At 41.5% G+C, this 18,083-nt stretch overlaps 1 protein-coding gene across 2 annotated transcripts; it reads right to left on the bottom strand.

Moving 5' to 3' along the window:
- Positions 1-4,323: 4,323 nt before the first annotated feature.
- Positions 4,324-16,960, bottom strand: MYLIP (myosin regulatory light chain interacting protein). Of its 2 annotated transcripts, none has more exons than XM_066624211.1 (7): positions 16,788-16,960; positions 15,287-15,477; positions 9,871-10,056; positions 8,818-9,015; positions 8,273-8,437; positions 6,351-6,771; positions 4,324-5,652 (listed from the first exon to the last, which is right to left on the bottom strand). In XM_066624211.1, exons 1-7 carry the CDS (start codon positions 16,872-16,874, stop codon positions 5,563-5,565), a joined length of 1,338 nt encoding a protein of 445 aa, XP_066480308.1. In that variant the 5' UTR covers positions 16,875-16,960; the 3' UTR covers positions 4,324-5,562. The 2 variants fall into 2 exon arrangements, with proteins under 2 accessions (XP_066480308.1, XP_066480307.1); XM_066624210.1 differs by lacking the exon at positions 16,788-16,960 and adding an exon at positions 16,206-16,361.
- Positions 16,961-18,083: the final 1,123 nt, after the last annotated feature.

The raw sequence follows: 18,083 nt of genomic DNA, 5'->3' as shown, positions 1-18,083 counted from the left end.
AATCAGCTTCCTAACCAAACCCTTATCAGCTCTGATATATTTTCATGGTCTATTTTTGTTTTCCCCACCAGCTGCTGGAAAAATTTAATTTCATTAAATTAATAAAGGGTTCAATCCTATCCAAGGAGAATGGGAGAAATGACTAGTTGGATTGGGGCCCACAGGGGTGTGTATATGTGTAATGTTGGTCAGACTGGTTGTTCACCAAGTTCATTTGATAAAACAATTCTATTGGTGTGCTTACAAAGTTTTAAAAAATGAGTCCTCCTGGACCAGACAAAATCTACCTACCCCAACATCCTGTCTCCAACAGTGATCAGCAGCTGATCATTTATAAAGCATGTATATTGCTGCGTATTAATATATTTTTAAGATCTGCATTTAATTAATGATATGATTAATATAATTAATATTAATATAGTTAATATATATTTAATAATTAATATTTATTATATTATAATAAATATATTATATTTAATATAGTTAATATTTCTGGCCACTTCCTGTTTAAAGATGTCACTTCCAGCCCTCCGGAACATGATGGGGAGTCATGGCCAACAGCCACAGGGGTCAAGGGAGCCACTGGCTGGAAAAGTTTGAGTACCACTGCTTTACTGGTTTGACTTTCAGTTAAATACAGTATGCATAACTGAAGATAAGATTTGCAGGAAATTGGCTATCAGATTCAAAATGTATAAGCATATCCGTGTTAACCATTCATGTTGATTAAACTCAGCTTCAGTATTACTTCCAACTTGGCAGAGGCAGATCACCAGAGCTGAAAGACAAAGTGTAGCTGTAAGAGAACAACATGAAACAGTATGATGCTCTTTGCTGCTTATGTATAATTAAACATAAGGCAGGCATCTTATTTTCCATGCCTTTTAGTGCAGGTGAGTGAGAATGTGCTAAAGCCCCCGGTTCTTGATACTAGAATTTAAAAAAAAAATTTTTTTTTTTAAAAGAAAATCCCCTAAATTTCCCTCTGTGGAGAGACACAGTAAACTGTTCCCTATTAGCAGCTGACATTATCACTTCCTTGATGCTATGTCCATTTCTTATTAATGGTAACCAGGAAATCTCTCAAAAATTGGAACTGGTACTTTAGTGCTTCTTATACCTATGGTGGAGAGGGGCAACTTTTGAATTTGTTACTCTGACTTTGAGTACCATGTCAGAATCCCGAGTTCTGATTTCTATTTAAACACTAGTTGCATATATATCTAATATTGGATCCCTACCTGGAGGCTGTGGAGAACTGGATGCAGTTTAGTAGACTGAAATTAAACCTGGACAAAACACACAGTCCTCTTGGTCCGGTAATCCAAACTACAGGTTCTAGTGAATCTAGACCATCAACCTGAATGGGGTAGCACTCCCTCTGTAGGGGCAGATGCAGTATAGGAGTCCTTCTGAATTGCCAAGTGGCAGCTGAGGCCAGGGAGGCTTTTACTCAGATTTAGCTGGTGCATCAGCTGCAACAGAACCTGCAGTCAGTTCTGACCGTAGTGGCCCACACCTTGGTGACATCACATTTAGATCCCTGCCATGAACTCTACATGAGGCAGCGCTTTAAGTGAACCTCACTTAGTGCAGAAACCAGCAACTTGATTGTTGGACCACACTCCAGTGACTCTACTAGCTGCCAGTTCACTTCTGGGCCCAATTCAAGTTGCTAGGACCTTAGAGAACACCTTCTCCTATACATTCTGGCCTGCTCCAAAATAATTAGCGGAAACTCTTTTGCATGTGCCACTCCAACAAAAGTGAAGGGGTGGCAGTAAGGGATAGGGCCTTCTCAGCTGTGGCATCAGTTATGGAACTTTCTCATGAGTTACAAACTGACCCCTCCCTTGGAACATTCCAACAGAGGCTAAAACTTTATTTAGATTACCATTTATGTAGTGTTGGTTTGTGGTGCAGATTTTTTGTATCGTTTTTGGTTTAATGTTTTGTGACTTTTTTGCAATCTTTGATGGCTTTCACCATTTTATCATTTATTACTTTTATTTTTCCTGTGCTGTTACATTTTTATGTTCCTATATTGTGTTAACTATTGATGTTATGACTTTTGGATTGCTGCATCTGGCTGCTTTATTGCTGCATTATTTTTATGTTGTTGGTTTTTGTGAAAGCCACCTTTGATGCCCATGGCAGTAGGAGAAAGGGAGCATAAATATTAAATAGTAGGCTCTAACAATTAGCGACAAGTAATACAGCTCCTGCATTTATGGAAGGTTTCATTCTGTTCAGAGACAACTTCATTAGTGCAAGGAAGCATGCACTGTATAAGCTACCTATACCCAGTTCTCTTAATTGAGAGAATGGAACCATTTTAACTTCATAGGTTATTTTCAAACCTACAAGAACACCATCAGTGACATTTGAATTTTGGAAATCCCATTACTCTGCAAAAAGAGAATTTGGTCTACTATTAACCAACCAAAAAAAAATTACTCCAACAGCCAAATATTTTAAACTGCTGCAATCTGTATTTGTCATCTATCAGAAATGTGGACAGTTTGTACATCTTAACAAGGCCATTAATGCTTTGTAAGTGGTCACATTAAAAGTCAAGTATCCCTACTCTGCAGACGTACAGTATTCTGTTCCTTAGAAAGATGCATACCAAAAGGTTAAACAACGTCATCAGCAAATTCTAATCAAACTTTTGGAAGTATAGAACAAAGTTCGCCTTTAGTACCAGGGCCTCTGAGAGGAATTTTATCAGGGGGTACAAAGTTTCTTTTGGGCCTCTTTGCGAAGGGGAAGGGGTGAAACAGTGGGGGAGGGTGTTGAGGGGTGAACAGAATAGGGGTAGGGAGGGGTGAAACAGGATGAGGTGAAGGTAAAGACAGCTAGAAAAGTCTGGAGCCCAGGTCTACTAACCCATGTGGCATCAGTAGGGCCCCCAGTATCCCCAGTCATTGTAGTGTCCCCAGCGTCCCGTGCGGGCAACAAGTCTGAGTAGATTGGAAAACAAGATCTCAGGAAATTTCTGGGCCTCCTCCTTTGGCTCCTGGGCCCCCCCTTTTGACCCTAGGCCTGGATACAAATTACCCCCTTTACCCCCCACTCCTAGGCCCTGTTTAGTACTATACAGTGCACCATATAACCAGCTTGCTATTCTTGGACTTAGGCTGATAGTCACACTGTAGGGTAAAAAGGCAAAATTCACATATCAGTATACCCTCTAAACTGGATTATGATCAGACTTATACAATGAATATAGGTTTCCTTTTGTATGAAAGATCAACTTATCACTTACAGTATTTTAAACATTAATGAATAGACCAGTTATTTTGCAAGATAAATATTTAGTTCTTAAAAGAAAACCAATTTAGAGTTAACTGATCCAAGTTCATTAGTTGCTTTATTCAGGTCTTTGAGATAGCTAACAAAAGTGCTGGTCTAACATTTCTCAGAACTGTGACTGATTTTTCTATAAAAATTCTCAGTACTTTACAGTTCATGATTTTTAACTTTGCATTTACAAAGGCTAACTGAATCATCTCTGATATGGAATACAGCAGGCTTCTGCAGTACCTTCTATATCAGATCAGATCCACAGATATACACATCATAAATGGAGAAACTTGATCAAATATGCAGAACTCCTGCACGCATAAACTAAAACAGGATGAGGCTACAAAAATGTAATCTGAAAAAAGGAATACAGGTGGAGTTGGTTTATCTGCAGAATTTCCATTTGCAGATCTAGCTGTGCTCTGGTTGCCTACGGAGGCTCTTCTGAGGGCAGTCTCCACAGACCTCAGAAAGGTCCTAGAAGGGAACTTCCAGTTTTTGCCTGAAAACCTAAAGTACCCTTCCAAGACTTCCAGAGGCCATTCTGAGACCCATGGAGGCTGCATGTGGCCTCCTTGGGCCTCACAACAGCTCTGGACAGGACCAGAGCAAGGCTCTGGTTGCATTCAGAGCTTGGCGGTGCTCAAAATTTGCATGACTTTGTTTCACACGAAATTCGGTATCTACAAACGGAACCCTCACAGATGAGAGTCAACCTGTACACTGAGATTCAGAAGCTTTAAAGTAGCATCCAGAGTTACATTTCTATGAAGTGAAGCACACCTCAAACCTAAGCATTCATTCTGTAAGAGTTCTTGTGAGTGGCCTTACACAAAAGTGAATGTCCCTTTCATTCTTCAAGGAAGCACTATTCTTAATGCTGCCAATTTGCAGGATCTGATTAGCCTTGATCAATAGTTACAAAGGTTTCCTAAAAATTGTTGCTTTAATTGTACAATAATGAACTTTGAAGGCAATATGGAGGACTTTACTTGCAAATAAAGAGAAACTGTCGAATTGTATTGAAAAAGTCCTTTATTGACCCAAATATAAAAAAAGACAATGTTGTCTACCATATAGAACAGTTCTTGCTTCATGTGGAAACAAAACTTTTTACAAAGTGAAAAAATAAATACCTCTTGGAGTAAGGTTTATATGCTAATGTGCCATAAAAAAGTAGAGTTTTAATATTTTGACAAAATGTCTGTGCAAAGAAACAAATGCATACACATATTACTGCTACATTAAGGCAATATGAAAAGTATATTCAGAAAGTCTCAGTAAAGTGACTTTTCTAGCTTTTATTTTAGCTAGTATTGCACCCAAACATGGTCATCTAGTTTTCTATGTTCTGGAGTATTTGCTAGTTAACTCAAGTCCAAAATGTCCAAGGTCAGGGCATTTGGTAGAAAGTAAGACAGTTCAAGAATAATTTAACACAACTGTATTCTAGAAAACCATATTAAGATTGTACTGTCTTAAGGTAAGTCTCTCTCAAGACAAGGCAGATAACTGTAAGCCAACAGCGAAATCTTAAAAGCAAAAAATGTTTCTACAGATGTTCAAAGTTAATTTTTAACATGTACATATGTCCAACAGTCTCTTAAAAGCAGTCCAATAGGTTGCAAGTTTACTCGAAAGTTGAAGACAATTTTGAGAGCTACTGGATATCTATTTTGCTGAAACAAATATTTGCTTAAAGCTTTGCAATCTTAGGTTCTTACATATACTGACAAAAATAAAAAGTTCTTTACTTCAGTTACACTAAAAGCAAAAACTAGCTTGTCATACTAAAAACAGATACAAGATATTAAAACTAGTTTTGCTAAAAAGGTAAATGGAGTGATCGTGCAAAATAAACTTTAAACACAACCATCATAAAATGCATAACAAGCCAAGTTGCCCCTGCTGGATACCAAGTAATTTTCCACCTCTCCCCTTCAGAATTTTTAAAAATATTGCCATTTTATAAAAATTTCAGGTAATATGAGGTTGTCTAATCAAGTCATTCACAGTACACCCCTAAAACATTCTCGAACACTCTGAACATACCTGTTTCCATTCTCGCACACACACACACACACACACACACACACCCCAAAGTTTTGTAGCGGCCATTCTCACTGTAAATTGCTGGCAGATGCTGAAGTGACGGCTTTCCTTCACCATCAGTGGAGCTGAACATTAGTGCATTATTGTGGAAGTACACGACGGTTTAGAAGCTTATACGGTGTATAACTTTCAGCAACATGGAGGTCATATTACTGTCAGATTAAGCAAACTGGTGTGGGTAGGTAAATATACATGCTGGACATGCTCTACTCGAGATCTGCAAACTGGGCAACACTAGAAAGGAAAAGACAGAGGTTGGAACACTTCTTTACCAGCATTAATGCATATAGCAAACTCAGGTGTTAAAAGAGTTTACAGAACCCAAAAATATTCAATTTATGCTACTAAAGTATGCTTTATTTTTAAAATACTCAAACCTTGACAACTTTATAAAGTGTATTTATTACTTATCTATGAAACTATGCATCTGCTATGTTCCAGAACCTAAGGGTCACAATCAATATGTGTAACAGTATGTGTACTTTATTTGGATTTTCTTTTAGGAATGCCACAAAATAAAACCGACCTGAAATATAAAATTCCAAACAAATACAAAATTTCAAAATCTCAAATTTACACAGAAGTTTTAATACTTCCCTGAAATGTGTTTTTGTACCATTATTTTCTCTAACTGATTATTTATCCAGCTAGGCATGAGTCCAGCCATTGTCATCGGGCACATGATTTTAGCAGGTAGTGTGTTGATCATGGCTAGGTTGACAGACCCCCTTTTCCTCCACAGTGTCCCTAAAACAGTACATAGCATGCGCTATGTGCAAATACAATGAACTTATTTTTCCCTACAGCCTTGAAGCTACTCTATTTTGTCAATAGTTCTGCAAATTTTACATATGGAGAACCTTAGTTTTTGGAAAGGTAATAAATATTTCAATTAGTGTTTGCTATGTTATCCCGATTGAGTTTGTATTTACCTGTAACTGGGCAGCACAAGACTCACAGCATACAGTGTGACCACATGGACAAAAAGTTGAATTTATTTCTTCTTCACAGCATACCATACACAGCAGAGACTCTTTAAGCTTCCGTAATTTTTCTTGAAGAGCTTTTGTTTGCTGGCAGCTGAGACCTTCACAGCTGTCACAGTTCATACTACTTTCTGAAGACTTTAGGGGAGAACTGGGTGGACTCTGGTCACTTCTTGAAACGAGATCCACAATACCAGCATTGTAAAGAGCCCGCCTTGCATGATCATAAGCCTCCTTTGATGTCCGCTTAATATCAAACACATACTTTTTGCCAAGATTTATATTCTCATTTAGAAACAAGGATGCTAAGTGGCCCTTTAGGTCTCGACTGTACTGCATCATAACAGCACTAGTAACAGTATCGCATCTACAGGGGGGGGAAAAAGTACAAATTCAGTCAAGTGAGCAAAAAGCTTAAAGAATTCTACTACCATAGCCACAATGGGAACATACAGCATTCTGAAAACGTGCCATTGCTTAACTGGAATTTTTCCCCTTGAAGAACATCACTTCAACTGGATGATTGCTATCAGCTTAGTTTCACTTTTTAAGCTTGTTTTCAGGCTTATTCAAGCAGTAATTCTTTCAGAGTTGCATGACAAACAGAATTAATGATATTTTTAGATAGCATTATCATTCTGTGCTTTGCTACAATAATATCCTTCAGCATTCCTTCCCATCTCAAATAAAATTAGAATCAGCCAGGTAGACACTGAAGCAGAATAAAACTAAGTTTAACATTACAAGGTAATGCATCAGGGGTGCTCACACTTTTTTGGCTGGAGAGCTACTTTGAAACCCAGCAAGGCCCGGAGATCTACCAGTTTTTTTACAATGTTTGCGCCATCATAACATATAACATTTATGTGTACAATGTATGTTGGTGTACCTTGCATAACCGCATGAGCCAATACTGCACAACAAAACATAATTAACTATAAACATTTTTTTGTAATTACTTGAGTTTACTTTGATGACTTTCACTGAAGTGAATCAGCCAAGGATGCATAGTCTGGTCAGTAGCTGCTGACAGCCAGCCTCAAGCACACTTCCAAATGTTCATCAGTCATGGTGGAACGGTACTTGGACTTAATGATCTTCATGTAGGAAAAGGCTGACTCACGTAAATAAGTGGAGCCCTTCCTGCCTCAGGTGCTCTTATATCCCTGAGGGCCCTATTGCCTTCAAGTGGCTGCAGCTGTGCAGCACACTCTGCTGGATGCCCAGGCCTTACCCTTAAAGGGGCCACTGCTGACACCACACCTACCTCCTCACAAGATCTTCCTCGATTCCAATACAAGTGGGGAGGGGGGGAGCAGATCTCTATACAGACCAGTGCAAAAACAGGGGAATGGTGTGGGGGAGGGAAGATCTCTATATAGACATCACAGCAAGACCAGTGCAAAACCCCTTGCACACAGAACCAACAGATGGAAGTGGGGGGGAGGGGAAGATCTCCAAACATACCAGTGCAAAAACAGGGGAAAGGTAAGTCAGCCCCAGTAGAGTCAATGGGGCTCACTCCCAGGGATGCGTGGACAGGAGAAAAGCCTGCCAGCGGCTCCTCTCCCAGGGAGGAGCCTGCCAGGTGCTCACTCCCTGGGCTCCCTCCCTAGGCTCCCTGGGCTCCCTCCCTAGGCTCACAAGCCTGCCAGGGGCTCACTCCTAGGGATGCATGGACAGGAGAGAAGCCTGTGATCGACTCATTTCGCCTCGAAATCAACTGGTAGCTCGCGATCGATATAATGAGCACCCCTGTACTACATTAATATATACATCACAGAGTCCTAACAATTCCAAGTAGGAAACAAAGACAAACATTACTCAAGCATTCCATTCCCATTTTTTCATATTTCAGCAATACAAACCTGTAAAATGCATGTGTTTCTGTTATTGCTCTGTACAGTCCACTAGCTGCTCTAGTGCTGATCATTTTGAAAAGGTGAACTATACTGTTACCAGACTCCTTAGTAACAGTCAAGTACACATTCTTCCCAGACTGTGTTGCCATTTGAACAACTGGGTATGCAATCCTAAAATAAAAGCAAAGAGGCTAAGAAATAATACCTATAATGAACTAGTAAATTAGATGCTACTGCAAAATGGAAGTTAATACTGAAACAGATCTGATGCCACATGATGCAGTACAAGAAGCAAACAAAACTAGCTACACCATTGACAATTCTATAACATAAAATTCCATTAATAGTTTGGAGTGAAAAAAATTTCCTTAACATTCCAAAGTTACAGTTCATGCTTCATAAGTCTACAGCTAAGTGCAAAATTCCTTTGTTCATCATTCTTACATGGGCCAGAAATGCAACTCAAAACCCTTTTGGCAGTTTTTAACTGACTTGTACATATATGCTTTTCATGCATATATGCTTTACATGCATATTTTTCTAATAATTACCTGTTGATAGGAATGAGGTCATCTTTACATATGGAAATACCATCAGGACCAACACCAATAAAAAGTTTTTGCCCTTCACTGTCTCTTACAGAATGCCACTCCACTCCATAGTTTTCCAGAGTGGACACAATCTGTAAAACTTGATACTCTGCTGAAGCTTGGTTGAGGCCTTCAAGTTCTTTATGCTTTGCAATTATACTGTAGATAGCAAGACATTGAGAGTAGGTCAGAATTTAGACAATGCAGCAAGATCTAGTTCTTTTAAGAAATCTTAAAAAGGTACATTAAAATTACATGAACATATGTGAAACAAGCTATTTAGGCTTTTTAAAAACAGATGATGCAGAGTTCAATAATTTCTTGCCTTAATTTTAATATAACCAGTTTTATGCATTGATTTAGTTAATTTTGTAGGCTGTCAGATAACTGAAACTAATCAGATTATTAATCAGATTTGATCACTAATCAGATCATTAGATTCCATTTCAGAAAATTGAAACAAAGCGATCTTACATGTGTGGCACAGTTCAGTAAAAGTTCAGCACTTCTAAGTCCTACTGATTTCAACTGGAGAGATTGTGATGTATCCCAAGGAGTGCACACAGGGGAAAAAACGACATTTTGCATTGTTGTGCTTGTGGCTGAACAACAGTTTTCAATGTAACATGTTGCACAAAGCCAAGTCAAGATTCTATTTAAATTTCTGTGCATAAGAACTTAAGTGATTGACTTCCACAATCACAAGCAAAAGGATAACACAGGATATTACCCCAAAGTGCATGCTAATTCTCCCATTAAAGTCCACTACATTTTGAATGAGTTTTACACACTGTTCAGTCTGGAATAATTTAATCACACACCAGAACCAAATGGCTTCAAAGAAGAACAAGCTCAAATGAGTACTATGACAGAAAGAAATATTAGATCTGGGACTATCTAGTATAGTCTGCAAATACAAATAGTATAATTTGCAATTGCATATTGGTAGCAAAATCACTGCATTTGAACAAGTGTTCCTACCTTGATTTGATATTAAGAAATAAGCTCCCTTACCTGTCCAAAACAGCAGTGGTAGGCTCCTTTGCACAGAACTCTTCATAGTGATATTTGGCAGTATTCTGATTATAATCACCATACTTCAACTGGGCAAGGAGTGCACCAAGTTCAATTGCATGCTCAGAGGAACACTGAAGATTACCAGCCAAAAGGTCCTCCTCTATGTGCAAGAAAAACATATGCCTAAAAGGGAAATTAGGAAAATTTAGAACTTGCTTAATCTGTGACAGGAATAGTTTCATTTCTACTTACTAATTTTTGTGTTACTAAAGATTATTCTATTTTCCTACTTGAAAGAACTAAAAAATGACACAACACCAGGGGGAATTAAAATGCATGGCTTAATTTTTCATAATGAATCAAATGCAACATTGAAAGGTAACAGCCTAATTCAAACTGCCATGTGAGCCGGCACAGGCCCCCTGCACTGGCTCTTGAGTGTCATGTTTACACCATAAGGCATGTTTGCAATGAGGGTCTGCCATGCTGGCACAACAATGTGTGCTGGCCCGTTAGTGCCAGATCCTAACCCTGCACTGGCCAGAAAAGGCAAGTTTGCACTGGGAAGCACACAGGGTGGGATAGAGTGGCAGGAGGGTGTTCTAGAGCGTGGAGGGGGCATTTCTGGGTGGGGAAGGCCAAATGGGGGAGGATTGGGCCTGGGAGGGGGCAGGATTGTGGTGGCAGTGCATGCCATATCCTAACCCCCACTCTTAGGCCTCAGAGCACTGCACAGGCAGCTCAGATTTACGCCAACTAAATATCTGGCACAGATCTGAGTAGTCCCATAGAGCAGGCTGGGGTGTTGCACAGGGTAAGGGGAAAAATATTCCCTTACCCCAAGGTGACCTCCAGCCTGCTCCTAACCTGCGCAGGAAATGGTGCAGGCCACTGTGTCAAGGCTTTACCAGCGCAGACTAGGATTACACCCAAGTTAAGCTGAACAAGGCCAATTCCTTCAATATTTGGCTTCTCTGATTTAAGAGCCCAAGGATTAGTGAAGACAAAGGGAAGGGTGACTAGTAATGGTAACTGGAAAATGACAATTTTTGCCTTCAACTTTACTTGCATCACAGTGCAGCTTTCATTTTTCTTCAACAGCACCTACATTGAGAGTTCTTAGCTCTTTTGCATATACCGAATCGCCCCACATTCTCTCTCTCTCATGATCTAGCAGTGTCATATTAGTCGGTACTAATGAAACAGAAGAACTAATGTTGGAAGTAGGGGAAAGGGACAATAGATCTCCTCACCTTTCCAAAGGCAGTTCAGAGGGACAGCAGCCTTAGGTGGTGATGATCATCTAGGCACCCTGCTTGGGGTTAGATCTGTTAGGCACTAAACAATGCTATAGGTCAGGGTGTTTAAAAAAAAAGTTTTTTTGCAGCTTTTGTCATTTGAAAGGCAGAAAGCAGTGTTGTGTGTTTTTATTCCAAGTTCTCAGTTTTATTAATTTTGAATAGTGTACTAAGTAGGTGAGAGTGTCATCAGATGCAGCCACAGTATTATTTCTTATTGGAAAAATAATCTCTTAAATACAAAAACATGGTGTTTTGTGTTTATGTGTTTAACAAAAAACCATCTCTAGTTATAGGACAAGCCAAACCTGCACAAGAGAACAAGCTTCACTGAACAGAGAGGAACCAGACTGCTGGTGCATAACATTAAAAGAGTAGCAAAGCAGCTTTTACAATGACCCTGGAAGAAAGCCAACAGGAACCAAGTGGCATCCATTTGGGACCATTCACCCCAAGGGATGAGAATAGAGATGTATTAGAGCAACAAGGTAAGGACACTGTAAAATTTAGGAGTGGAAGCCAGTCCAGCAGCATGAGAGGCTGCAGGGATATAGGTGAAAACAAGCAACGCTTCTCATGCTCTATCACCTCTGCTCCACAGTATCTTGTAACCTGTAAGAGGATACAGTGACAAGGGGATAAGTCGCCTGTTTCCTACTGTATACACAATAGTGCTTTCCACTTCTGCACATGATTCTTTTGCCACACAACCACCAGCACAAACTTGGTCTACACATGTAGCAGAATGAGGTGACAGAATGAACTGTATCACTTTTAGACTATAGGTGGATGATCACATTTTTGAACCCTCTCCTATGTTAAAACTCCTTGCAAAAAGAAAAACAGCACAGCTGGTTAGAATTTCCATCGTGACACTCTACTCAATAGAGGACTTTTTATATGGAAGAGCATTCTGTGACGAGGAGATAAATTCAGTTCAGAAGTGGAACCTATTTTATTACCTAATTTTGCTATATCTCTGAGACCCAGCCAAACTTGCAACATGTCAATCTCCAGTTAGCTTAGCAAAACCTCAGTTCCAAGGAAACAGCTTGGTCCCTACAAATTTGTATTTTTACATATAATGATCACTTATCTCTTCTTACTTAATGTTATAGGATTATACCTTTCTATTAGTTGCTATTGGCTGATTTAATCTAATACTTACCATAGTTGTTACATTAGCAAGAATCCCTGCTCGGGCATTTAGCCTGAACCTGGAGAGAGGAGGAACACGATCACTTCCATTCAATCATGCTCCTCTCCCACATACATTCCAGTGCTACTTAACTACCATGTAGTAAAATGCACATACTGTAAAGTACTTTGACACTCTGCATTTAATACTTAAGCAGTGAAGCAACTCAGCCCTTTGTATTTGAGCAGTAGCCTGCATAAGCCGTATAAGGAAAAGGAGAAAATAATAATTGTGTACAAAAGCAATAAAAAGCAACCCTGATTTACCCAGGTGAGTGTGCAAAATTCTGAGCTGATAGTGGTTTATAATACAATGCTACGTAGCAAACACTACATCAGCAGAGGATACAAGATTCCCAGTCATAATTCTAGCACACTGTTAATTAGGTGAAAGGTTACTGCTGGCTATTCAACTTTGCTTCATGCAGTCAGATGCATTCAGCACTTTTCCCAGCAACAGTCACCAGATTTTCCTACAGTAGGATAAAAACATGTCATCTCTCTCAGTGCTGATAAAACTGGCCTGCTAGTTAAAGATGAACAGTTCATATGGCACAATTCAGATATTAATATAAAAACAAGAAAAAATTATTAATAAATGGTATGATACAAAATTGGAATGTAATAGTTTTTTGTCATCTTAATCGTGGTAGAGATTTAGGGCACAATCCTAACCAGGTCTGCTCAGAATTAAGTCCTATTTTGTTCAATGGGGCTTACTCTCAGGAAAGTGTGGTTAGGATTGCAGCCTTAATTCTAAAATCAGATATACAAAAAGATAATTACTTTTGCTTCTGAAACAAAAGTATCTATACTTAATTTTAATATGGAGTTTCAATGCTACTTCCAGGACAAAGTTTAAATACAAGGGTTTGAGCTTGTTTACTCAATGTCAACACTGCTCACTATTCCAAAGCAGACAAAAGTTTAAATATGTTACATGCTTCACAAAAGCAGAATTTTATGCCCCTGAGTCAACTGTTGCAGACCAATTCAATTTCTTCAGAAACTCGGCTCTCTTCCAAAGCAGCAGTTGCTGATTTGGTAGAACAGCGCAGCAGCAATTAACAAGGGTTACTTTCAGTCAATGACCTATAGTTACATTGTTGTTGCTTCTCTGGAGCAGCAGCCAGACATCCTTCACTGGAGACAGAGAATGCCAGCTAGTTCAAAGAGTGACAACTAGAACAACTTTTGAGATTTAGCTTTCTAGTTACAACTCATTTCTGAACTACGGGATTCTGGGGTTATTCATCTAAAATCCAATACAAATGTGGCCCTGAATTCCTTAGAGGAAAGACAAGATGCATTATTTGTAATTTAACACTTTACAGGGCACTGCTCTCTCTTCAGAAGTTCCTCCACAAGGTCCTTGTGTGAGCTTCTGACAGAGCAGTGCAAAATCCTAGGATATTATCCAGTGTCAAATAATTGCTCATTTTTCCCCAATTCCAGATAGGAAACCATTAACCATATATCATCTAAGGGGAAAGAAATTATGGGATCACAAAAAAGTTTGCTTAAAAATTGAATAAAATATAGAGTGACATGCTGAACTACCTAGGTTTGCATCCTTGGGCCTTGGCGCCATATCTACCAGCCCTTGAAATCTTAACACATATACACTGTTTATAAGACATGTTTCCATAGCAGATGATCCCTCAAAAACGTGATGATCCCTCAAAAAGGTGAGGAGTATCAAACCATCCTGGATCATTGCTCTGCCTGCAAAGAGAAACAATCAGCTTATCCAAGTGCAAGAGAAATGTCTCTTCACCTGGAGGAGCATTGGGACTACCCTAGCATTCACAGCAGGCCAGACAGTTTAGCAATACACTAAGCAAGACATAACTCTTAACCTACGTTGTACAATTATAGAATGCAAAACACAAAAATTAACATGTTGTATCAATGAAAGGATTTAGCAGGCCCTGCCAGCTATTAAAAATCTTGCAGAACTACAGTAGCATCAAACACATTTGAATCCACATCTTTCACTCCAGAAGATGCCAGCAGCCCTTCCATGGTAAGAACCTACATGCCACAGGGCAACACACAGCTAGTGGGTCATACAAGCAACTTGCCTGGCAAATTAACTGCAAGGCTGATTAATGCACTGTATGATAATGTATTAAGTACAAAGCACTAAAGCAGCAATGCCTTCAGAATACAATTATCAAGTAGGCTACAATTTTGAAACCAGCATTTTTCCATAAAATGCAAAGCTGCTTTTAAGTTCTCACCAGCCTTGATTTCAGCCAGTTTCATTTCAAGTATTCCACTACAATACTACCTAGTCACTGCAATGAAGAAGTGTTTAATTTTTCAACTATCTTTTCATTGGGGGGGGGGGGGAGAGAAGAGACTGCTTGATTTCAAGCTTAGGATGTAGGAAAAACAAGGCCAATCAGATACCTGTGATTAAACTCAATGGGGTTTACTTTTGAGTAGATGTGCATAGGATTGCAGTGTAAGTATATTAGGAAAATACATAATTGAAGGAAGGAAAGAGAGTTGAGGCTCTTTGTGGCTTGAAATAGGAACTACAGTTAGAAGCACTGCTGTAATACGATATCAGAAAAAAGGAGTTCAAGAAGTTGAAACACTGGAGGAGCAGTTTCCTGCTATGAACATTTTAGAATGACCTGCAGTAACACTGCTAAGAGGTTACTATCGGGCATCAGTCAATACTCCCAGGTTTCTTCTACTTGTAGAAAGTCTTCCTTAATTAGATGAGCCTTTGATTCTTTGTGAGTTGTCAATTACAGTTGTTTGCTTTCTATAATTACTATTTCACAAAGAGACTGGCACTTTATATTCAACTCAATAGGCAAGTTGGTGTCACAAGCCAAAGTTCTACTGTGCCATTTCAAAGTACAGTACTATGCAAAGGAAACAAGTTTCACTCCCCCCCATACCTTGTCTGTTCTTGCAAGATGAGATGAGGTTCAACAAAGAACTTGACACGAAGTTTCAGTCTGTAAGGAGGCAGACCATCCATCTGCTGGGATATTCTGTTTCTCAAATTCAGCCATAAATTTTCTCCTTTGCTGCCTGTGAACTGGAGTCCAAAGTAATCAACTTCTATAATCCCCAATCGTCTGCAAACCTGATTAGAAATGGAAGCACAATAAAAAAAATTAGTGTATATAAAATAATAATAATAACTTATTAGTATATGACTATCAGAGTACAAGTTAGTAACTAAGAAGCCTACTTAATTTTTCACTGGATATGGGAAGCATAATGATTTTCATCAACATTCTAAAAATGCACCCAAAAATGAACAAGTAGCCCTGAAAAACACCTCATGATAAAAGGTACAGCAGATCAGATTGCTGTTAGGGTGGCTAGTACTCCAGTGCTTCAGCCGCTTGGTATGAATAACCTAGGTATTGAACAAAGTTCATCCCATCTTGCCATCACTAAAAAAATTCATGGGATACCTGTCTCCTCCCACCCACACTGGCCAGGATTTTAGCATTTGGCCCCAGCACACTGGGCTATAAATGAGTGCAAACAACGGATACAGCTATGCCATAACTTAAGAACAGCAGCTTTGCCATCCAAGCATCTAAGGCAGTGGTTCCCAACATTTTTTCACTTGGGTACCCCTTGGCAGCCCATTTCCATAAATTGTACCCCTCATATTAAGTCTGTAAGACATTCTAATGCCAGACCCACAAGGCACTCTAAGGCAGACCTGTCCTTTCCCACCATTATTCAATTCTATTTCAAGCACCCTAAAGGTCCTGACAAGTACCCCTGGGGGGTACAAGTACCCCAGGCTGGGAACCTCTGATCCAAGGCAACAATCCTTGTCACAATAGCACTCACTTCTGAGTAGACATGCACAGGCTTGGGCTCCAAGGCAGATAGTTCCACACGCCTCAGGTACATGACACCATATGGTGCAGCAATGTGTTTCATCGCCACTCTCGCCCAGAGAGGATCCACCGTGCGCCTGGCTGAGCACCCATCCCCACACGGTGCGGACGTCTTAGGGGCTGCGGGCGAGCTGTACAGAGCCAGGAGGCTGAGGCTGCTGGAACTGGGTTGGGGGAGTCTCCACGGGGGTGGTGGCTGGGGGGGAGCTCAGCAGCCACGCGTGGGAGGCGGGAAGAGCAGCCACCGTGCTGCGGGCTTGGGTGGAGGCCGTGACAGCCCCTCCCCCGAGGGCGCCTTCCATTTAACACGGGGGGAGGAGAAGGCTCCCCCCACACACACACACACCCTGCGCCAAACGAGCCTTCCCTGCGGTGCCTGAGTGAACGGCGCGCGAGCAGGAGGAGGGGGAGGCTGTCATCTGGCTGCGAGTGGAGTCTCTCGAGCCAGCGCGCGCCACCAGCCTGGCCGCGGCGCGAGCCGCCTCAACGGCAGTTGAGGGAGCCGGAGGGGGAGGGGCGCACGTCTCTTCACCTGGTTGAGGCAGTCCTCGCCGTTGGCTTTGGCCTCCACCTCCACCTCCATCACCACCGCGTCCGGCCTGGTCACATAGCACAGCATGGCCTCTGCCTCGTCGCCAAAGCGCACCCCGAAGCGTCCCGGTTGTACCGCCACCACTGGCTGGCTGCTTTCCCGACCACCCTCCCCTGCTCGCGCCAACCTCCCGCCCCCCCCGCAACGCTCGTGCTCTGAGACTAACGGGCTCTGGGGCTCTTATAACCCCTCGGCCTGTCCCCTCCCCCTCCTCAGCCCCCGCCCCAAGGCGAGGCCCAGCCAATCAACGCACGCGGCTCTGTTTACATGCAGCCCTCTAAGCCAATCGGAAGCATGCTCTCGCGAGGGCTAAGGCGGTTTGTTATTGTCCACGGGGCTGCTGGCACACAGAGCAGAACTTCCGGTTCCCAAGCACATGCCATTCCCCATCGGAGGGACAAGGGTGGAAGCCCACTGCTGGAGTGCCCTGCCCCCCCCCACAGGGAAGACACATTCACACACCTAGTATAGTATTGGCAACCTTCAGTCTCGAAAGACTATGGTATCGCACTCTGAAAGGTGGTTCTGGCACAGCGTCTAGTGTGGCTGAAAAGGCCAATCCGGGAGTGACAATCCCTTCCACACCGGGAGCAAGTGCAGTCTGTCCTTGGTCTGTCTCCCTGGCTATGGGCCTTCCTTCTTTGCCTCTTAGCCTCAGACTGTTGGCAAAGTGTCTCTTCAAACTGGGAAAGGCCATGCTGCACAGCCTGCCTCCAAGCGGGCCGCTCAGAGGCCAGGGTTTCCCACTTGTTGAGGTCCATCCCTAAGGCCTTCAGATCCCTCTTGCAGATGTCCTTGTATCGCAGCTGTGGTCTACCTGTAGGGCGCTTTCCTTGCACGAGTTCTCCATAGAGGAGATCCTTTGGGATCCGGCCATCATCCATTCTCACGACATGACCAAGCCAACGCAGGCGTCTCTGTTTCAGCAGTGAATACATGCTAGGGATTCCAGCACGTTCCAGGACTGTGTTGTTTGGAACTTTGTCCTGCCAGGTGATGCCGAGGATGCGTCGGAGGCAGCGCATGTGGAAAGCGCTCAATTTCCTCTCCTGTTGTGAGCGAAGAGTCCATGACTCGCTGCAGTACAGAAGTGTACTCAGGACGCAAGCTCTGTAGACCTGGATCTTGGTATGTTCCGTCAGCTTCTTGTTGGACCAGACTCTCTTTGTGAGTCTGGAAAACGTGGTAGCTGCTTTACCGATGCGCTTGTTTACACACCAGGAAGACACATTCAAC

The sequence above is a fragment of the Tiliqua scincoides genome, chromosome 4 (genome assembly GCF_035046505.1).
Source record: "Tiliqua scincoides isolate rTilSci1 chromosome 4, rTilSci1.hap2, whole genome shotgun sequence".
Classification (NCBI taxonomy): Eukaryota; Metazoa; Chordata; class Lepidosauria; order Squamata; family Scincidae; genus Tiliqua; species Tiliqua scincoides.
Note: the sequence above shows the minus strand (reverse complement) of the source record. Positions and strands in the feature narration are given on the sequence as shown.